The sequence below is a fragment of the Diadema antillarum genome, unplaced genomic scaffold (genome assembly GCF_040938485.1).
Source record: "Diadema antillarum isolate AM-2024a unplaced genomic scaffold, OU_Dant_1.0 seq00001554_RagTag, whole genome shotgun sequence".
NCBI classification, from domain to species: domain Eukaryota; kingdom Metazoa; phylum Echinodermata; class Echinoidea; order Diadematoida; family Diadematidae; genus Diadema; species Diadema antillarum.
This window is the reverse complement of record NW_027272283.1, coordinates 230,072-251,729: the sequence shown is the minus strand read 5'-3', so window position 1 is coordinate 251,729 and position 21,658 is coordinate 230,072. Positions and strand designations below refer to the sequence as shown.

Here is a 21,658-nt window from a genome sequence, read left to right as displayed (position 1 = left end):
GGATTTTTTGAATATGGAATGGCTCATGGATATAAACACCCCCATTTTACCATTTTTGTCGTATTTTGCGGCACAACAATGTTCTCAAGATCCGCGAAGACTCGATCCTCTGAGACCAACCCTCGGACACCTAATTCTCTGTAGTCTGTGGTTTGTTTGTTCTTTTCAACTCGCATCACGATTTGACCAATCAATCTTGTCCTATCAGGCATAACTTTATTTCACGGCAAACTGCAAAAGGTCAGATGGCTTCGCTTTCTTAAAATCTACGTGGTTTGTGATCTTGTCAGTGTTTCATCGATTTTTTTTTTTTTGTATTCATCCTTTTTTCTATTTTTCTTTTCTTTTTACTTCTTTGGCAGAGGGGAAATCTATGTCACGTGCGGGATGTTTTCGTCACGGTCCCATCCACTGTTTTGTTTGTGGTTACCTCGTTCATGCCAAGTCCGTGATAATGAGAATGTGAGCAGCAAGATTTCCCGTATAAGACCATACGGCTCTCAAGCGAGAGCATGCCAGAGTGCAAATAACCATACTATATTCCATCTCAATTTCTCTGGATAAATACTGGGGCACTGAAGAGACAGACACGAACTGTACAATCACCAGCGCTTCGGTAACTTCCACAGCTGCATCTTTTGAAACCATTCTTGAAACTGCTCCAAGAAGAATACTGTCAACATGGAAACTGCAAAGTCAAATCCTGTCACCGACGGCTTTCAACAAAACGACGAAAAGAGTCTTTATGAGGTAAAAGTGATAAACTTGAATTTAAAATGTCTCGCCTTAAAGATTACAGACAATTATAAATTCTAGGTACTTGTGACAGATAAGGAAACAATTACTCTGACCAAATTTAATCCTTTGTTCGGCAAATGGTATCCTTTTCTTTCTGACAGAAATTATTCAACTGTCTAAATCCATTCGAACTTTTGATCCCATTATCCTAGCATCCATACTGAAAAGAATACATTTTCTCGCAGTGTGTTCACAATGTGTTCACACAATCAACTATGTGAGAACTCTCGCTCACAGTGTTAAGATGATATTGCATTGTGGGGTGGCTTTCGACAAAGAGTTTACACAGTAACCATGGTAATGTACTTCAGTTCTCTTTCACACCTGTGAATTGACGATTCACAATGTGGATTGATGATTCACAATGTGGATTGATGATTCCCAAAGTGTTCACATTGTTAATATACTCAAATCTAACAGTGTGAAGAGATTTCACACTGTGTTCACAATGTCTTCACACTTTGTTCTCTCCAGCGGGATTGAGTGACTTGTGATCTCCAAGGTCACCTTGCTTGCAGTTGATAATATGACAAGCAATACAAGCAATTTTCCTTGTCAAACTTTCTTGGTGTGAAGAATAACCTCGTTTACATTAACGTTTCCAAATACAAATTGAACATGTTAGTAAATTAGGCTGCTGCTATATCATCATGGGATTTTATCTGTAAATTTGACTGTTGCCGCATCATTGTGAGATTTTTATCCATCGTTGCATCCTAAGCTTGCTGAAGTTCTTTATTCCCAAGGCTTGTTATTTTGATAGTGAGATTAATAAGTATATACGCACCATTTTTGTTTCCGGATTTAACGGGTTTTTCCTAAAACGAACCTAATTTGAATTTCGGATGAACGAATCCTCGAAATAATGAATCGTACTTTATTTTCGGATTAGTGAATCTTCGAATAAAAAGATCTTCTGAAAAGCAAACCTGAGGAATAATGCCACAAAATGTTCGAATTAGCGGTCCGTAGTTCATTTTCGGATTAACAAACATCTATGTATACATGAAATTTATGAATTTCGGAATGAAAACTTTATTTCACTTTCGGATTAACGGCCATCACTCTTAATATGTTCTTGATGCATTTCCTAATGTCGATGTGGATGGATCAAAGAAAACAATGCTTGAAAACATGTCACCCTAGAAAACTTCAAGTTGCCATGGAAACAGGCAGGACTCAGTGATGCGATGTATTTCTTCGGTGCTTCGCCTAAAGATCCTTCGATGAAATGCAAACGTGAATGAAGTGGTTCAATAAAACATTGTAGTGCGGCATGACATGAGCATGGCTCGGTGGTCCGGAGCCACAATAAACATTGATAACGGGTCACTAACAGAAATTCAAAGAGAATCTTTTTGTTTTTGTCTTCTTTCTTTCGGCCCTCTTATTTTTTTCCTCTGGACACCAACGTTTCAAATTCAAACATTCCAGTAGCTGCCAAAAACAAGTGAGAAGAATTTGTCATCAAACCCTAGCTGTTATATTCTGCTCATTGTGTCTACTGTGAACTTTTTATATTAATGAGTGAGTATTATTTTGTGCTTTACATCCTAGACCTTCTTGGAGAAACTCGGAAAGATGACCACTTCTCAAATTGCCTACCCTCCTGACAAAAGATGCGAAAAAATTCCCGACTGCAGAAAGTTCCTGAAACGAGTTGGTATAACGGTATGACTACTGCAGTAGAAATATCTCAACTAATACTGTATAATAGCGGAGTTCTCACTTTCTGGCCTTATTTTCATAAAGGCACTTCTTAATTGTGTGCAATGAATGATGTGAGCAGTCCAGATATTTTAAAGTGGTCATAGTATTTTCATTACTTATCAAATAGGGGAGGGGGACTCAAGGTCATGGAAAAATTCAGTCTTGTCGCATGTATTGTTTATTGTGATTTTATGTAAATATAGACCATGGGACGACATGGAAAAATCAGCCTAATTTTGAGTTTCGTAGTCCGCATTTAGGCTCCACCTGAAAATGTGTCTCTTGATGTAATTTCGGGTGCTGAATCCAAATATCAATGTTGCAAAGTCAGCAAAATGCACGTTCTAATGATATTAAGTGCTTAATTATGCAAATGTAACAAATTTATGCAAAATGTGATATTTTCCTTTTTTGTTGGTGGGTCTGCATTTGGATCACCGAAAATTAGCATACAATGTAGTGGGATAATTTCTGTGTGCTGAGTCCATATTCTATATGAATATTATTTAGTCGGAAATGTGCGCGCTTTTTTGATGATAATGCTTAATTATGCAAATTTCACTTAATTATTCTATGCAAAAATCCTGTTATTTTTATTTCATTGTGGTATCATGCGTTTGGACTAATGAAAATTCATAGAGTGGAGTTATTTAGGGTGCTTAGTTCATTTATGAATGATGAGAAATCATCAGCCATCATTTTAACCTGGTACCAGTGCAGTGCTTGATTATGCAAATTATATTAATTTATGCAAAACATAGTATTTTTGTTCTTTCTTCATTTGTGGAACTATGAAAATATTCAAAGTTGTTAAATTTGGGGTGCTGCTTCCAAATATAAAAGTTACTAAATCAGTTACCTGCATGATTGTACTTGATTATTTAAAGTTAATTAATTTATGCAAGATACAGTAATTTCTTCTTTCTTGGTTGGTCTGTGTATTTGCATGACGGGGGAAAATGCCCAGTGGGGTTATTTGGGTTTGGGTCCATATGTAAATGTTTCCAAAATAAGCTGCATGTTGTACAAAGACGGCATGTATCAGTTTTCAGACGGCCTTATCAACCTAAACCTTAATAAAGATACATTGACACATCATTCAAATCTTGGATAAAATTTTTAATGGAATCCATCTCCTTGCAGTGTTAGTCTCGAGTATGTTAGCCACATTTACACATTCTTCATTTGAAACACGTTTGGTTTTAGTGAGCAATTTAAAGCTAGTAAACATATCTTCATTCTCTTCGTGTTCAATGAAATCACAAGCCACTATCTTATTGTAGAGACACAGTGAGTTAATACATTAGAAGGTAAACATACCAAAAAAGGAGATGAGATGAGAATGTGGCCTGAAATGAACTCTAGCAGCACTAGAATTGGGGAAATGTCATCATTAAAACGGTTTAACTTATGCATTCAAAACAGAAAGAGGTATTGGATTCACTGTCCTGCATTCACGTAGCGGGGACCAAGGGCAAAGGGTCAACGTGTGCTTTGACTGAACGTATTCTCAGGACCTGTGGCTACAAAACTGGACTTCTGACGTAAGAAAGAGGCGCATTTTCTATTGTTCAATTTTCTAGTCCTCTTGTATAATTGGAATTCAACATTGATAATCATTGCTTAAACATATCAAACGCAAATACAGACTTCTTTCTCGCTACGCTGTACTCTTTGAATATATATCTACACACACACACACACACACACACACACATATATATATATATATATATATATATATATATATATTTTTTTTTTTTTTTTTTTTTTTTTAATGGATAGTTTATCTTCGTTCAGAGTGCTCAATGTCCGGATGGCACAGCATGTAATGATAACGTTTACACAAGAAGATGACTAAAGGCTCATCAGTGCCTTAATGCCATACTCCGAGTTTCACGCACAGCTTGGGATGCGATCATCCCATGCGGTAGCAAAAAAAAAAAAAAAAAAACATTGGTGAACCTTTATCCATCTTCTTGTGAAAAGGTTCTGATTGGGTAATAAAGGTAGATTGATAGAATTTCTTTAAAATCATTTGTGAGAACTGTGAAAAAAACAACAACGATCACAAAGTAGTTTCATTTAGGCGTGGATGTCACTGGAAGTTCCTTTTTGGTTTGCTTGTGTGCGGTTGAAGCGGCTTCAAAACAACTCGCGCAAGCTCCTGAACTGCACTTTAACAGGTGAGAACACTTTTTTTTTTCCAGTTCACCACCCCTGGTTGAAGTGAGGGAACGAATCCGTGTCGGAGGTGCAGCTCTTCCCAGGGAGAAGTTTGCCCGTTACGCCCTCAACTTCCTCGAGATGATCGAAAAGAATGCTTATATGAATGAAGAAGATCCAATTTACAGTGATAAACTTGGTCAATACCAACTCTTCACATTCTTGTCATTCTTCATCTTCATTCAAGAAAAGGTTTGGGAAAAATCTTGAAATAGCACATCTTCCACAACCATGATAACCTGCCACTCTATCTGGTCGAATCGAAAAGATTCAGATGATTCCTCACTCGGTCTTTTATTGGGATTGTTGTGTTATGGAGAGCGTCCTCACTCGATTCATACTTACTTTTCAATGCGAACACAATCCGAATTTAGGAAGTTACATGCAGTCTCACATTAATTTGAAGCGTTACGCATAAAACACAAACCTTCACAAGGGATCCTCATAGAAAAACAATGATGTATGTTAATTTTCTGAAATTTGTGCTAAGCTTTTGGTCCTAATACAAATGCTTACCTCCGAAAGTTACAGCTGTCATTCTTCAGCAAAATGAACCGTCACACCTTGATCACGTGACGGTCTATTAATACGCTGGTCAGAGACTTTCACAAATTTCACAAAATTAATAATTTCGGATGAAATTTTCAATACAGATGAGGTTCTACCCTAGCATGCTAATTTTGTTGAGCATTTATCATATGTTTTTATCAGGCATCTGATGGGTTTCGGAAAATTATCATAGAGTTATGAGTATAGTGTATTTGTCCTTGTGAGTGTATTTTTTTGTTTGTTTTGTTGGTTTGTTGATTGGTTTACCAATTACTTAAATTGAATCTGTTTGTGTGATCTTAACAGGTGGACGTGGCAGTCATAGAAGTTGGTATGGGAGGAGAGTACGACACGACTAATACTCTTTGGTGAGAACAACTCCTTACAATGATAATAATATATTCAAAAAACGATTTGCTTCAGTACGTCCGCACTGAAGAGATTCGATACACAATGCATAGAATTTTCTGATCAGAACTGGTCGTTTTTGCATGTGAGTTTCTGGCGTCATCACTCTCTAACCGCTGTAGAAGCCGCTAGCTTTTGTCGTGGCCTAAAAGGCTTTCACGTTCCGCACCCGGGACTTGATTCAAAAGCAGCTATTTACGATGGAGAATGTCGAGGCAAGGATTGAATGCTCATCAGCGAGGCGTCGGGGAAAGCTTTTGTCAGAGACCATCTTGCTGAATTAATAGGCTCATGTAAACGGAGCCGGGTCGTCACGCAAGACAGAGTAACAATCACAAAAATCACAAGGATCATAACACGTGTTATGATCCTTGTGGGGAAGCTCCTTGGTCAAACAGCCAGTACACTAGTAATCTCTCTTGTATTCTACACGCTTCAGTTCGATTCACTCATGGTTACCGGTGCTAGAAACAGCATGACGGTAATACACGTACTTCAGGAGAAAAAAAAAGACTACACGTCAATAGTGACTAACGGTACCAGCTTGCGCGTTCACCCCTTTATAGCTTTGCTGTAAGATCTTATTGCAAATTACAATCACCCAAACGGTCAAAGGCTAAGAATCTGCTATGAGAAAATGTATTATACGCATTTGGTGCAGGTATGGTAGATAACTTAATTGGGCGCCATGTTAGCAATTAAGGTTTGTGCACACCGACGGCTCTGTCAGAATAATGTAGGCCTACTAAATGGCAATGTGCTCAAATTTGGAGATTTGAAGGATCTAAAGCCACTTTGAACCAATATACCCAGGTATATTGGCAGCGCTGGAAGAAAATATGCATTATCATCTTTTTGCATGAGATTATAAATCAAGATATAACCTCACTGATTTAAGTCACCTACTGAAGGGAATGACCTATCACGGAATCAAAAGCTCGTACGTTTTAAATGATTAGCGTTGAATTTAAATATTGATTTCTTCTTCTACGGTTTTTTTTCTTTCTTTTTTTTTAGAAAGAGAGACATTTTAGGAAAAAAAATCCAAATCTTTAGAAAAAGTGAGAAGATTGTCTTTAGTAGTGAACAAAGAGTCAAAGAGAATGATCAAGATCCACCACTGTATTGCTGTGGTCTAAGCCCGAATAAATCATTGCGAAGGTGTTGCACGCATCAGATTTTACAGGAGTATCATTGATGATTTATTAATTAGATTAATTAGAAATCTTGTAAGCTCAATTTAAAATGGGTAGCATAGTTATATTATATATTGAAAAAAGACTGAAGGGCTTTCTTTTCTCTCGTTGTGGCAATTTTGTTTTTATTTCTTTCTGACTGTGTGCAGAATGTGTATTTAACTAGTTCTTATTCTAATTGCAGTGAAATTCGTACTTTCACATTCAATCGAGAGTAAATTCCTTTTCAATTCAACACAATTCAATTCATTTATCTTCATCCTCTTTTTTCCCAACAAAACATAACACAGAATAAATCAGGAATTGGGTGATTGTAATTTGGGTGATTGTAATTTGCAATAAGATATTTTTTAGAGGAACACTGTTTTCCATCATTGTGATTATTTACTATTTTTGTTGCCATGGCAAAGTGCATTGTCTCTTTTTTATGACATCATTCGTGCATATACTTTTATTGTATTTGAAAAAAAAAATCCTTTTTCAGACGAGTGTAAGAAAAAATGAAAAAATTGTATCACTTTGGATTATGTCAACTTTTTCTTTTCTTTTTGATGATGGAAATAAATACACTATTGAAAAAATTGAATTGAATTGAATTATATCATGTGTATACATGAGATTTGTCGCATTGCATAGACAACTATTTCTGAGCCCATTTTCCTCGTCAAGCGTTTGCTTTTGATGATGGTCTCTTGTATTTCTGTTATATCTAGAGCTCTTTGATTTGTCTTTTGAACAGCAGGCACATTGTGATTCTTAAGTTTGCGTATAGAAGCCCTATATGTGCATAAAATAACACCTGCTCATCTTTATTTTGCATAATCATGAAATGATATCGTATGCTTGCATCAACCACTTACCTGCTTCAACCGTAAGATTTAAACAATATCGTTACCAATCAGTTTGTTCAATTGACTTTGTGATGTATTTATGCGTGGACAAGAATTGCAGAAATATAATCAATCAATCATTAAGGTCAAGATGATGTTAAATGTTCACAGCAACATTTAGGCCCTCTTAATGGGTTATATTATTATGTTCAAGCAAAAGTCTGATTTCTTCTTCCGGTATACTCAAAGGTCTTCCACTGTGGCAGGAGTAACTTCTCTAGGTATCGACCACGTGGATCATCTGGGACACACGATCGAAGAAATTGCCTGGCACAAATCCGGCATCTTTAAGGTTAGTTAAGAGGGAACTTGCTTTCCACTTGATATTGATATAAGGAAAATTCAGTTTGCACACTCTTTCTTTCAAAGTGTAATTAGCCCTCCTAAAATGATTATTTGAAAAATTTGCTGTATAATTAGCAGAGGATATTTGCGGTAATATTAGTAGAAAATCGGACAATCCATTTAAAGGGAAACGTCAGGAATTTTCAAAGTTTTGAATAAATTCTCGAGCCATCATATAGCTGCACGATATGGAGGTTAAGACAGGGTTCCAATAGCCCTTAGGATTCTAATGTCGATCTGGATGTCGGTACGTACGAGCTAAATAATATAGAACGACACAATGGAAGGAATTATGTTCGTTTGCTTGTTTCCAATTCAATTCAATTCAATTTAATTCTACTTTATTCCCATCCAACAAAAGGTAAGGCATAATATAACCTATAACGTTTATAAAATTGTAATATTGAACAATTTGTAAAAATTTCAGGTCATGAAGCATAACAAAAGATATGCATGTACGTCCGAATGAATATGTAACGAGAAAACCAATGAAAAATTGCAATAATGAATATATATACATATGATGATGATAATAATAGTAATAATATCGGGATTGAAATGTGTGATTTGCTGAAAAGCCGAACTGGTAAGACGTGCATCACTTGAAAAACAATTATGTTAGTAATATAATTATAATATATCCGAAATGTATTTATGTACAATTCAAATATTTTGATATCTGATCTATATGATGTAATTCATGCAAAATAGTATTGCAAACAGCACTAGTTTTAAGGTACAGAGAAAACGCGAAATTAGGATGAAATGTCGATCATTACGGCATGGACACTTCATTGTTTGTTTGCTCGTTTGTTCGTTTGTTTGTGTTTTTGCTCGTTTTTCATCGCAATTGTAAGATTAATCAAAAATAAATCTTGAATGAATGCCTAGTGAGTGTCATTCTTAACTTGCACTAAAGAATCACAATAACTGGATACAGTTGCAAATTCATAACATTAATGTGTAATGTCTCTTTCACAAAGAACGGCCGACCTGCTTTCACAGTTGCCCAGGATGGTGGGGCCATGCGAGTTCTGACCCGCAGAGCTGCTGAAAAAAAGGTGATTAGTTGCTCGTATTCGTTTCTATAGTTGTAAGTAAAATGCCTATAGGAAAGCAATACACTCAAGGGTGATCACCAATTTGTCGTTTATAATTTATCCAGTTCCACACCCTACAAGCATTGCTTCTTCAGCATTCCTCCCCATCTCCTCAATTTTTAAACTTCAGAATGTGTTTTTTTTTTTTTGGTGCTGTTTCTTTTCCACCCGATTATTGTGTATTCTTATTGCATTTATCATATTTGTAATGTTGACATCTATTATATGTACTTATGTGAGAAAGAAATGTATTTACAAGTTTTGTTGGAGATGGAAAAATGAATGAATGAATGAAGGAATGAAATGTGTAGCTATACTGGAACAGTTTTGATAATGTCGCTCTTTCTCATTATCTTATTAAAGGTATAGGTGATTTTCTTTTCTTAGTTTGTGTTCAAGCTGTGGTCTTTCATTTTATAGTTCCACTGTTGATTTTTAAGTTTGAACATGGTTCTCGTGAAATCAGACTGATCTGTAGGTAGACCAATCGTTAGAATCTGTGCATTTTTACGCTGTTTAATGAATGGATGCTGCAGGGAATTCACAATTTACAACCGTCATTAATACACAAACTTTGTGTCGTTACCAGAAATGAATTGGGAACATTGTCAAATGCCGTTCAATCTTTATGGAGAATGATTTGGCTTCAAGACATTCCATCAATAAACAGACAAGAATATCATGATCTGTCACAATCAGGCGACTCTTCAGGTGTGTTCGCCAATCGAACACAACGACTTCCGGGGCAACCCGCTCAAAGTTGGTCTCGTTGGAAAGCATCAACTTATCAACGCAACGCTGGCAGTGCAGATGGCTAAAGCTTGGCTCGAGGAGAAGGACCCAGGAAGATTCGACTTTACGGGTCAGTACTCTCCACCCCCCCCCCCCCCATCCCCCACCCCCGAATCGACTGAACATACCTGTGTCATCGGCATACGTGTCATTACATAAAGGTACGAAAACAGACATCCAATTCTCAAGGAAATTCAATATTATGTTTTCATTATATTTCGGGAAAGGTTTGGTCTAAGAAGGGAGAAGCATCATAAAAACTTCTTTAAATACCTGAATCCTGTCAATCGAATACAACGTGTAAAATTATCATTTACACGGTGTAATGTGAAGGGGGTTATTGTGTTAGGCAGTTAGGGGAACGCAATTTTGTGGTAAGACACGGTTTACAATCATTTCGATATGCAGATGATCGCCTTTTTAGTATTTATATTTCTTTGATAATTTAACTCAAGCGACGTTATACATGAACAAATACCTATGAACAAGACGAGATGAAGTCTTTAGAATATTTCTTTTACATCTTTTTCGGCTCTGGCATTAGGTTCAATTTCTTCTTCTTTTTTCTTTTTTTATGTTCGCCAAAAGCTACATTGGTTTTAGCCGGGAAATTTGTCGAGGAATTGCCTTACTACACTAGCCCTTAACCCATGTGGTGAACAGGTGATAGACAACGACTTGCAGGAAATGTACAGACTGTTGCAGGCTCCTGAGTTGAAACGCTGTTTCGAGAAGGTTACCTGTCTTTCGACTACCCTGATGAGGGACAACCAACCAGTCCTCCCTTAAATACCATTTCAAACCGATTGCATGGTTGTTATTCTGGCCATCGTCATTTCATCTGATTTATGTACAAATGTCTTCGCTTTTCACCCTCTTTTTGTGTTTTTTTTCTCATAATTACATTACAAGAACATCTTCAACTTTGTTATACCACACTATTCTTACTTCGCGCATCATAGAATTAACCAAATACAATCAGTGACATTGAAAAAGGTGTGTGGGGCTCTTTTTTTAAAATGATAAACTCTTGCATGCATGTTCTCGAATATTTTCAATTCATGATCTGAGAGAAAAGGAATGTTTCGCGGGAGATAGAAACACCAGCATGACTTGTTCAGATCTTCAAAACCTTTTATCCTTTTGTCTTTCTTTTCGATATCTTATATGGTGGTATTTTCCACTTACTTCAGTTCCGAAGCACCCGGTGGATCCGGACTCTGTCACGGGACTGATTGAACCCACTGGTGAACAACAGTTGACCTACGGAGAGGTCGAAAGGGCAATGCCATTTACTCTTCCTTCTGAGTTTATTCAAGGTAGGTAACGCTATCTACTTAACAAAAGAATTGATGGAAGCAACAAGTAACAATCTTAATCTGGCTAGCCTTTTGACAGGCAGCAACAGTAACATAAAAAAGAACCTAATCAGCATCCCCTGTTGTTTTTGTATTTCTTTGATCAGCACTGGCGTCCTGTCACTGGCCTGGGCGAAACCAAGTGGTCAAAGGCAGCCACGTGACATACTACCTCGACAACGCACACACCAACCACAGTGCGTTTATGTGTAGAGACTGGTTCGCTGAAGCGGCAAAGCGTGACGCGGAGGTCATGGGAGGGGTCGTCAAGCGAGTGCTGATGTTCTACCTCGGTGGAGATAGACGGGCACAAGACATCATGGCTCCTTTTGTGGTAGGTCATCTAATCTGCGGATGTCGTTCCACACCATATCTCTCTGCTGTACTGTGAACATTGTAATGTGTAAAAGAATTCATTACCAACGCTCACAGAACGAATCAGCTGCGGTTGATGAGAGGATTTAAAAAAAAACGCTCTGTGTTCCACTGGGAGGCTGGACACGCTTGGACCAAGGAGGTATACTTGGCCTCGGCGTAGATTCACTAAAACACGTACAATGTTTAGATGGAAGAAGATGTGTTCTTGTGGTCTTTGGCCTCCAAGCAAACTTTATGTATTGCATGAGAAAGTGCACATTGCCAATCAATGTATCGACTGCAATTAGAAATGCTATTCAAATATTCATTCGGGATGAAAGAAAAAAGTAAAAAATGTTTATGTATTGATATCTTTCGTTACAGATATTGTGATACATAGAGAGGTTACCATAGTACCCTGGGAAAGATGTTGTTTTATTTTATCTTGTTGGTGTTTTATGTTATTTTTTGTTTCTTTTTGTACTCAGAAGTGTTTTATGAGCTTCCTATATCTCCTGCTGCGTATGTAGGATATTTCAATATTGGGTTTTTTTTTCATTCTATGACGTATGGTTGTCCTCTGAAAACCAGCAATATCGTGTTGATAATGTTGAAAAGGGCTATCCAGTCATTTATCATGAAATTGTAACATGTATATGATATTTCTTCCGAGATTTTGTAACTGAAAATACAATACAATACAATACAATACAATACAATGCAATACAATATAATACAATACAATGTAATACAATGCAATACAATACAATATAAAATACAATACAATGCAATACAATACAATGCAATGCAATGCAATGCAATACAATACAATACAACAATACCATACAATACAATGCAGTGCAATACAATACAATACAATACAATACAATACAATACAATAGGCCTACGTCTGGTTACGAGTTTATCACAAATTTTTGCAGGAAAGACAAAAATGAGCAGCAATTGGTCCGATTGTTCATGTAATGGCATGATTTAAAACTACTCGAATTATAATCTTATCTTCAGAAGACAATAGAATACAATTGGAAAAAAGTGCAGGCATTACGTATATCCAAAACAAATGAAATATCAATGCCATTAATTTGACAAACGTTCGCAAGCTAACACATCCATTCACTGAATACGCACACCTTCCTAGGATATACACGCACATATATTATGCGGAATACTGCAGAGTTAACACGAACATGACATGGTATTCCTTTAAATGGATGTATATTGTTAAAGATCTCGCCTTATGAACTTACAGCTAACATGCCGTCGAACCCCCGTTTCAGGCGAGACCCCATCGCCAAACGAAGCTGATGGGGTGCTATACCCCTCTAACAATTCCTCGTTTGAGAGGTGAGAGTAGATGTATTTGCCCACTGCAAAATAACTTTCTACTCAGGCGTGCCAAACCTGGAGGCCAAGCCAGGGTTTAATGACTGCAACAGCTGTCATATTACGTAAGAGCATGATAAGGATATCTGCCTGTGGCAGACCATTCAAAGTGCACTCAATTTTCTCTATTCTTTCTAAAGTTTCAGATTTTATATTCTATTGAGAAATTCTATTGTCATCCGTTTTGAATTTCGAAAGAAAAAATTTGACCCACAAATAAAGAAAATACAGGAATAAGAAGAAGAGCAAAGTTTGTCGACACACACGTACCATGGAGCTACATAGCCCATGCCAAAACCAAAACAACCTCCTCCTCTCGCGGGTGCCCCCCCCCCCCCCTGTTAGGCCAGGGAGAAGAAACAGGTGTTTTATATCTTTGGTTTTTAAGTCCTTGATTGACAAGATATACACTGGCATTGTCTACAGGGTGTAGCTTCTTCAAACGAGAGATTTACCTCATGAGATGCCAAAATTCAGGTCAAAATATGAAATAACTACAAACAAATGCTGATATTTTTTTCATAAAGCTTTAGTCTGAAACATCCCTAATAATTTCAAGTGTTTAGATAGGAACATCTACTGTGAATTTTCATTTCGAAATGTAATGCATAATCATATTATTCAAGAAACCAATGCCTAATACTAGCATTCTGTACCTCATAAGACATTTGTATTCAATATGACTGGCAAGGTGACCGGGGTGTAGGACCACTACCTGTGCTAAAGACAAATTTGAAATCTTGGGGACCAACAACGGTATTTAAACAATAGATTATTATTTTCGGCTAGGCTCGTGAAGGAGTTGCAGTTATATTGAAGAAAGGAGTTGAAAACTGCATTTTGGAATGGAAACCTGTGAGCAGTAGGCTGATCAAAGTTAGACTGAAGGGAAAGCATATCAATGCCTCAATTCTTCAATGTTATGCTCCAACCAACGATAGTGATGAATCTGTTAAAGATGATTTTTATGAGCAACTACAAGCTGAATTGGACAGAATTCCTAGACACGACATGAAAATTGTAATGGGGGATTTGAATGCAAAAGTAGGTAATGACAACACCAGCTTTGAAAGAGTTATGGGCAGACATGGCTGTGGAAACATGAATGACAACGGTGAAAGGTTGCTCGATTTCTGTGCAACAAATGATTTGGTCATAGGAGGGACACTTTTCCCACACAAGAACATCCATAAGCTGACTTGGATCTCACCAAATGGCAGAGACAGGAACCAGATTGACCACCTCATAATAAATGGTACATGGAGACACTCGCTCCTTGATGTCAAAGTGAGGAGAGGAGCAGATGTTAGCAGCGACCATTATCTTGTAGTGGCATCATTAAGAGTAAAACTTAAGAGAGCAGGCACCAAGAAAACAGGAAGGAGACAGTTTGATGTTCAAAAGCTCAACGATCCCAAGACCAGATCTTCTTTCATTCTTCAGCTGAAGAACAGATTTCAAGCTTTAGCAGATCTTGACGACACTGATAGGGAAATTGATGAAATGTGGGAGAAAACTAAGACGACATTTGTTCAGACAAGCGAAGAGTGCATAGGCTACAAAGGAAAGGAAAAGAAAGAATGGATTTCAGCAGACACATGGGACACCATAAAGAAACGGAAAGAGGTAAAGAAGCTTGTAATTAATGCAAAGTCAGAACGATTAAAGAAAAAGTATACTTGTAAGTATCAGGAAATGAATAGGACAGTCAAGAGAAAGGCAAGAGCAGATAAAAGGAGCTACTTAGATGGTCTAGCATCTCAAGCAGAAGATGCCGCGAAGAAAGGGGAGCAAGGTAAAGTTTACAAACTTACCAAGATAATTAGTGGAAAGTGCAGAGGAAAGACAGATGCACCAGTTTTTGATAAACAGGGCCAGACACTTACCACAGAAACGGAAAAAGAAGCTCGATGGGCAGAACATTTCAGTGAAGTACTGAACAGACCACCACCATCTGTAGAGGCAGACATTCAAGAAGCAGAAGAAGACCTTGACATAAACACTGGCCCTCCATCCAAAGATGAAATTATCTTTGCCATTAAGTCCTTAAGAAATGGCAAATCTCCTGGACAGGACAACCTCAATGCAGAATTGTTTAAAGTAGAACCAGAGATTGCAGCTGGTCTTGAACCACTCTTCAGAGCTGTGTGGGAAAGAAAGCAAATTCCAGGAGACTGGTCCGAAGGTATGATTATTAGAATTCCAAAGAAAGGAAACCTGAGGAACTGTAATAACTGGCGTGGAATTACCCTTTTATCGATACCAAGCAAGATTTTTTCAAAGATCATTGTAAAACGTCTGACGGATGCTGTCGACCAAGAGCTTAGAGAGGAACAGGCAGGATTCCGCAGAGGAAGGGGGCGCATTGACCAAATATTTGTACTGCGTAATATCATCGAACAATGCACAGAATGGCAAAGACAGATCTACATAAATTTCGTTGATTTTGAGAAGGCATTTGATAGTATCCACAGAGAGAGCTTGTGGCAAATTCTGCGTATGTATGGAATACCACGCGATATAGTTCTTGTCATAAAGAGCTTTTACTCACATTTTTCATGCAGTGTTGGAAGCAGTGGTATAAAGTTTGAAGTGAAGTCTGGAGTAAGACAGGGTTGTGTCATGTCCGCACTTCTCTTCATAATTGCCATTGACTGGGTAATGAAGCGAACAACTGAAGACAAATCAAGAGGTATCAGATGGTCCATTTTCTCAACTTTGGAAGACCTTGATTTTGCTGACGATCTTGCATTACTTTCTCATACACACCAGCATATGCAAGCGAAAACATCACGCCTGAGTGAGTTTGCACAGCAAATTGGTCTAAAGATAAACGAAAGTAAAACAGAAGTGATGATATTGAATAACTCAGATCCATTACCGATACAAGTGAATAAAAAAAATGTCCCAACTGCAGAAGAATTTAGATATCTTGGAAGCATTGTGAGATGCGACGGAGGTGCAGGAAATTACATCAAACAACGCCTCAATAGAGCCAGCACGGCCTTCAGAATGTTGAACAACGTATGGAGGTCAAAACAGTATAGCACAAGAACAAAGCTGAGGCTATACCAAAGCTGTGTCCTCTCCACATTGTTGTATGGATCAGAGTGCTGGAGAATGACAGAGAGAGACGTCAGAAAACTGTCAGTCTTCCATACACGAAGCCTCAGAAGAATCCTTCAAATTTTCTGGCCCAACAAGATATCTAATGAAGAACTGCTCTCCAAATGCAACCAAGAAGACATGAGTACTATTGTTCTGAGACGACGATGGAAATGGATCGGGCATGTACTCAGGATGGATGCTCAAAATATCACTCGTGTGGCACTTCACTGGACACCCGAAGGGAAGAGAAAGCGGGGACGTCCCAAGACCACCTGGAGAAGAACAGTGGAAGGAGAATTAAAGGCCCTAAAACATACATGGGGATCTATCCAGAAACTCGCCCAGGACCGTCAGAAGTGAGGATGTTCGTTGCTGCCCTACATGCCAATAGAGGCATAACGGGCAGTAAGTAAAAGTAAGTAATCAGAAATGATTTGAGTTGAGATGAGTTGATGTACGAAAGAGTTCTGCAAAAGAATTAACGCTACAAAAAGCCCAAGCTATTTTGACCCCTTCCAGGCCCAAGAGGGGGGGGGGGGGCACATTGTGCCCCCTATAAACTTCTTTATTATGATAATGTATGACCGGCATATTTGGCACATGGCTAGAGCAACTCATACTCTACATGACCCAACATTTGAAATTCTCAAGGTCATCCACTGAGGACACTATTTCCCAAAATATAAAGAAATACATAGAAATATTGCTAAAAATCATGTTTTTTTCTTTTCATTTTTTCATCCCCAGTATATTATATATATATATATATATATATATATCTATTTTATATCAATCATTTTCATATCTGCCTCAAAGGAAAAGCAAGTCAACCTTCGCTATCTGTTATGGTTGGAATTTCTCAAGGTCAACATACGGGGGCACTATTTATTACAATATAAAGAATGTATAAAACCTATGATATATTGCTTGAATGAATATTTCATATTTGCAAAATATAGAAATTTTGAGCTTGCAGATTGATAATATAATAAACAAATGAGATTACTGGCAAAGCTTGAGTGGAAGATAACACAAAATAAAAGGGTAGTCTATGGAAAATGCTGTAGTTTCGATTGTTTCTATTATATCTATTGTTTGATGCCTATGTCAAATAGAAAATAAAAGAAATAAAAAGAATACCATTTCAGGGTAATTCACAACAATAATTACTTCACCCTTTGGTCCTTCAGCAAATTACGGCCGAGAAAACCCCCATTTCTTCCATTTTCATATTGTTTACTGAATTGGAACAGAAAATCATGCAAAATCTGACGAACATGGTTGTCAGTTTACGGTTGCCGTGACAACCAGCAATATCGGACATAGCTAATAAAAGTTATACATCAAAATGTGCGCAATAAGATTTTAGGAAAAGTCACCAAATTTGGTTGAAATTGTGTAAAGTGTGTAGGAGTGGCAGACGAAAATATGGTATAGGGGCACAATGTGCCCCCCCCCCTTGGGTTTTATAGGGTTAAGCAAAAGACATGAGAAAGGAACTTGATGGTAGATCACCAATACCAATTTCCTTAAATCTGTGCTTGAACCTTGTTATCACATAGTCGACAATGTCAGTTCAATTTTCTTTTTTCCCTTTTTTCTGATTGTCACAGGATTTCAGCTTTGATGCGGTGATTTTATGTGGAAATCGCAGTGTCACTGACAAACTCAACGAAGTTATGGGTAAGTGTGGTGACAGCAACAACGATGCAGATTCCTTGTTTTCTGAAACAAAACAGATGATTTCACAATTTGAAAATGGATAAAACTCAGACAGATTGTAATGTTCCTTATTTTGTCGGTCTCAGTAACTCGGATTGAGATCTTACATCCCTACACATTCCCTGTAAGGGAACGTATTTAGGCAGGCATTGTTACCATTAATGCAGCAAAACTAATTGAACTTTCACATAATTACATCATATCATTATTAGTCATATTTGTGCCCATCTCATTTTTGGCATAAAAGACTACAAGAAACCGCCTCTGAAGCTGCCTGCTCTACTGAAGAAGCTGGATACATTAGCGGATGCATATCGGGACCTGCACAAGAAGATGACAAACGAGTCGACTCCTCCAAGCAACAGTAATGGCAAGGTTGGGATTCCCATCATTCGAGTAGCACCGTCCGCCACCGAAGCGCTTCAATGGGCGGTGGGACCGCTGGATGATAAATACTGCCCCCTCAACGACGGAGTAATACAGAACCAGGAAATATCACCTTTCGCTGAGCGAGGAGCTCCTCAATCGGCAGATCACCTTCAGATCCTGGTTACGGGCAGCACATACTTGGTTGGCTCGGTACTAAATGTCCTAGATCCAACTCTTGCTACTGGTACCCTTTAGAGCACTAAGGACTCAGGCCCACGTAAGTGGATTTACAGACATTCATTATTCTTGTGGTTCTTGACATTCAGTTTTCCATTGTGCGGATATAACTAAAGAAGATGATTGTGGAGGTTATGTTTTCGGTTCTGTATGTTTGTCGATATGTCTGTCTGTTTGTGGCCAAGAACTTGAGAACGGATGTTGGCATTTTTACCATAATTTCAGGATGTATGCATGATGAGATAAGAAAGAAACGATTAAATTTTGGGGTCATGAGGTCAAAGACCATAGGTCATAAAAGACATACATTAAGTTTAAGCTACCAATAAGGGTGTTTAATGGTGATATTTTAGTAATAGCTGCTTGGCTGCTCCTCTACTTTGATTTTGTTTGATTTGAATGTATTTCCACTTTGAGTTCACAAAAGTAACGAAACAAACATAACTGTATGGGTTACGATGATGAACTATACATTAACATTTTCTCTTCTTTTTTTTTTTTTTTTTTGCTCATTTTTTTTTTAAATGAGTATTTTTTTGATGAGTTTTTTTTTCTCCTTTTGTTTTTTGTTTTTGGTGTGTGTAGTGTGTTTTGGTGTGTTTGTATTATGTTATTTTTGTTCACATGGAGATTCCATGACTGACACTCTTCTCGCAGTGATTCTCACGGATCCTGCAAGCATATTAAATGACAAACATCTCTGTCTTATTCAAAATTATCAATGTCGACCAGACATAGTTTTAAAAGCAATGCTAAATGGCTCTTTCCTTTCTTTTAAGAAGATGCTTTGGCAGCAAAAATGATTCAACCATGAAGCTTTTGCTTTTTATCATTACGGTGACATGGAAGAAGCACGTAAATGTATACATTTTCTTTCCTGTGTATTGACATTTTAAGCCAAAGATATATAGGTAAATATATATAAATTATATTACATACATTGACAATGTTACAACATATCAGAGTTTTTATTCATTGAAGGTACCCCTATAATCGATGTGAATTCATCCAAATTCAAACGCTGTAATTCTATAAAGCAAGGCTGAAATATTGTACAAACTCCACTGTCGCCAAAGTTATTTTGTTTAGGTAAGTCTGAGAAAAAGTCCTTCAACATTGTTTTCAACCCCACCTCAATCATGGATATAAGCACCCTACACTGCAGGCACATTCGTTTAATCATAGTCAGTGTTTGCTGGGACCCAAGGCCGCAAATGAAATCGATCACAGTTAAGTGGGCTACGCTGAATGTGAATTTTCAAATGTTACTTTTTGTAAGATTTTCACATTCAAGTAATAGACATTTTTTCTTAAATCAACAAGTGTGTGACTATATAAGAATCATTCTTCTATTCTTTTGTAATAATTTTATGGTTATGTCATTGATTTCTATTGAGTTATGAGTTGCTTCGCATTTAGAGGTTAGAAATTTTAATGTAATTTCAAGATATATTATAGATGTGGAAAAACGCATAGTAATACAAGTTATCATCATCCTGTGTTTCATTCAGAAACTGTTGCTTTATTAGCTAAGAAATCTTTTCACTATATAAAAGTGTATTCACATTGCTCTTCAACATCTGTCGATGTGTTAATGCGCAGTGTTCTATCATGTCCTCGATTTTATTCATAGTTTCAATTCAGTATCATTATTATCATTATTTGCATTAACCTTAACAAAATACATTACAAGTTATGAAATAAAAGCACAAAAACGAAATCTTGGCGAAATTATACTGGTCAGTGATAGACATACAATCGTATAGCAATCTGTCGGTGCTGTCTTTCTTGCTTGTGGTGATTGGAATTCTGTTTGCTTGGAGCGTGGAGTCGTTTTGTTTTCTTCAATAGCCTACTTCACGGAAACTGCACTCGGCAACATGACCTTTTTTTAACGTTTTATTCGAATTCTATTCATCCTTTGAATTTCCCAACACAATGAAATCCAATTAATCTATCATCACGCCATGAGGATAGCACAATGATACGATTTGTTACCGTGTCAGATACGTTTCTCGTGTAAACTATTGTTTTTGCTTCCCATATGCACTCTAAACACGCTAAGCTCACATATAGGCTCGTTGAAAATTTCCCAATTTTTAATTAAGAGAGCTGATCCCATATTATTGAACGGGCTTATGATCACGGAGAGCTGCCTGTGTTCTTCGTATGTAAGTGAGTGGGTGAGCGTGTGTGTGCGCGTATGAAATAACTGAAATCAGTATTATATCAACTACGTGTCGTTGTATGGGATATCAACGTTCACTTTTTATTCGATCTAATCAGGTCTCAATTTTTAACGAGACGGTCACCGTTCCTGCGTGGGAACCATCGCAGGATGATCGTGATGTTGAGGGGTTCAGCTCTCACCTGAGCAAAAACTCAATAATGAAATATTGCGATCATTCATCGTGCCCCGCCATCACATCTTGTGTCGTCCTTAAATTATCTTTACACTTTCGGCTTCTTATCGAAAACGGCACGACGGATTTTCACTTATAGCGTAAGATACTGCTACTAAGTCACAACAACAACAACAACAACTACTACTACTACTACTACTACTTCCATTTTATTATATCTTATTTCATCTATTACTATATTACTACTAGTTGATGGACGCGAATACACGGTCATGACTGCGCTTTACCAGTAATAATGATGATAATAACAATGATAATAATAATAATAATATTACCAATAATAATAGTAATAATTATAGATAACACTTAATAGCCCTTAATACTGACGTTTCTAAGCACATTAATATGGAAACAATATTAAATCTCAATTCTTAAATATCAATCTTTGTCCATCAACAGTGTTTGCATGTCTGCTATAATTCATGCCCAATACTTGTCAAATGAAATCAATATAAGTCAGAAGTCATCTTCCACTGCATGGGCACGGTAGTCCCTTCCACATTCAATGAAATTACATCAGATAATATTATACAAATATCGGCTGCTGCAGAGGGAGATGGTAAAACTATTTGCACCGAGGTGATTTCTCAACAGTGCTATGTCCCGAGACGAAGTCGAGGGACATGGCACTGTTGAGAAATCACCGAGGTCAAATAGTTTTACCAT

At 37.4% G+C, this 21,658-nt stretch overlaps 1 protein-coding gene across 1 annotated transcript; it reads left to right on the top strand.

The window, feature by feature from the left end:
• Positions 1-436: 436 nt before the first annotated feature.
• Positions 437-18,587, top strand: LOC139710699 (folylpolyglutamate synthase, mitochondrial-like). Its single transcript, XM_071622619.1, has 12 exons — positions 437-750; positions 2,356-2,469; positions 3,934-4,052; positions 4,719-4,926; positions 5,590-5,651; positions 7,967-8,069; positions 9,106-9,183; positions 9,922-10,084; positions 11,208-11,333; positions 11,480-11,706; positions 17,855-17,924; positions 18,211-18,587. Exons 1-12 carry the CDS (start codon positions 682-684, stop codon positions 18,585-18,587), a joined length of 1,716 nt encoding a protein of 571 aa, XP_071478720.1. The 5' UTR covers positions 437-681.
• Positions 18,588-21,658: the final 3,071 nt, after the last annotated feature.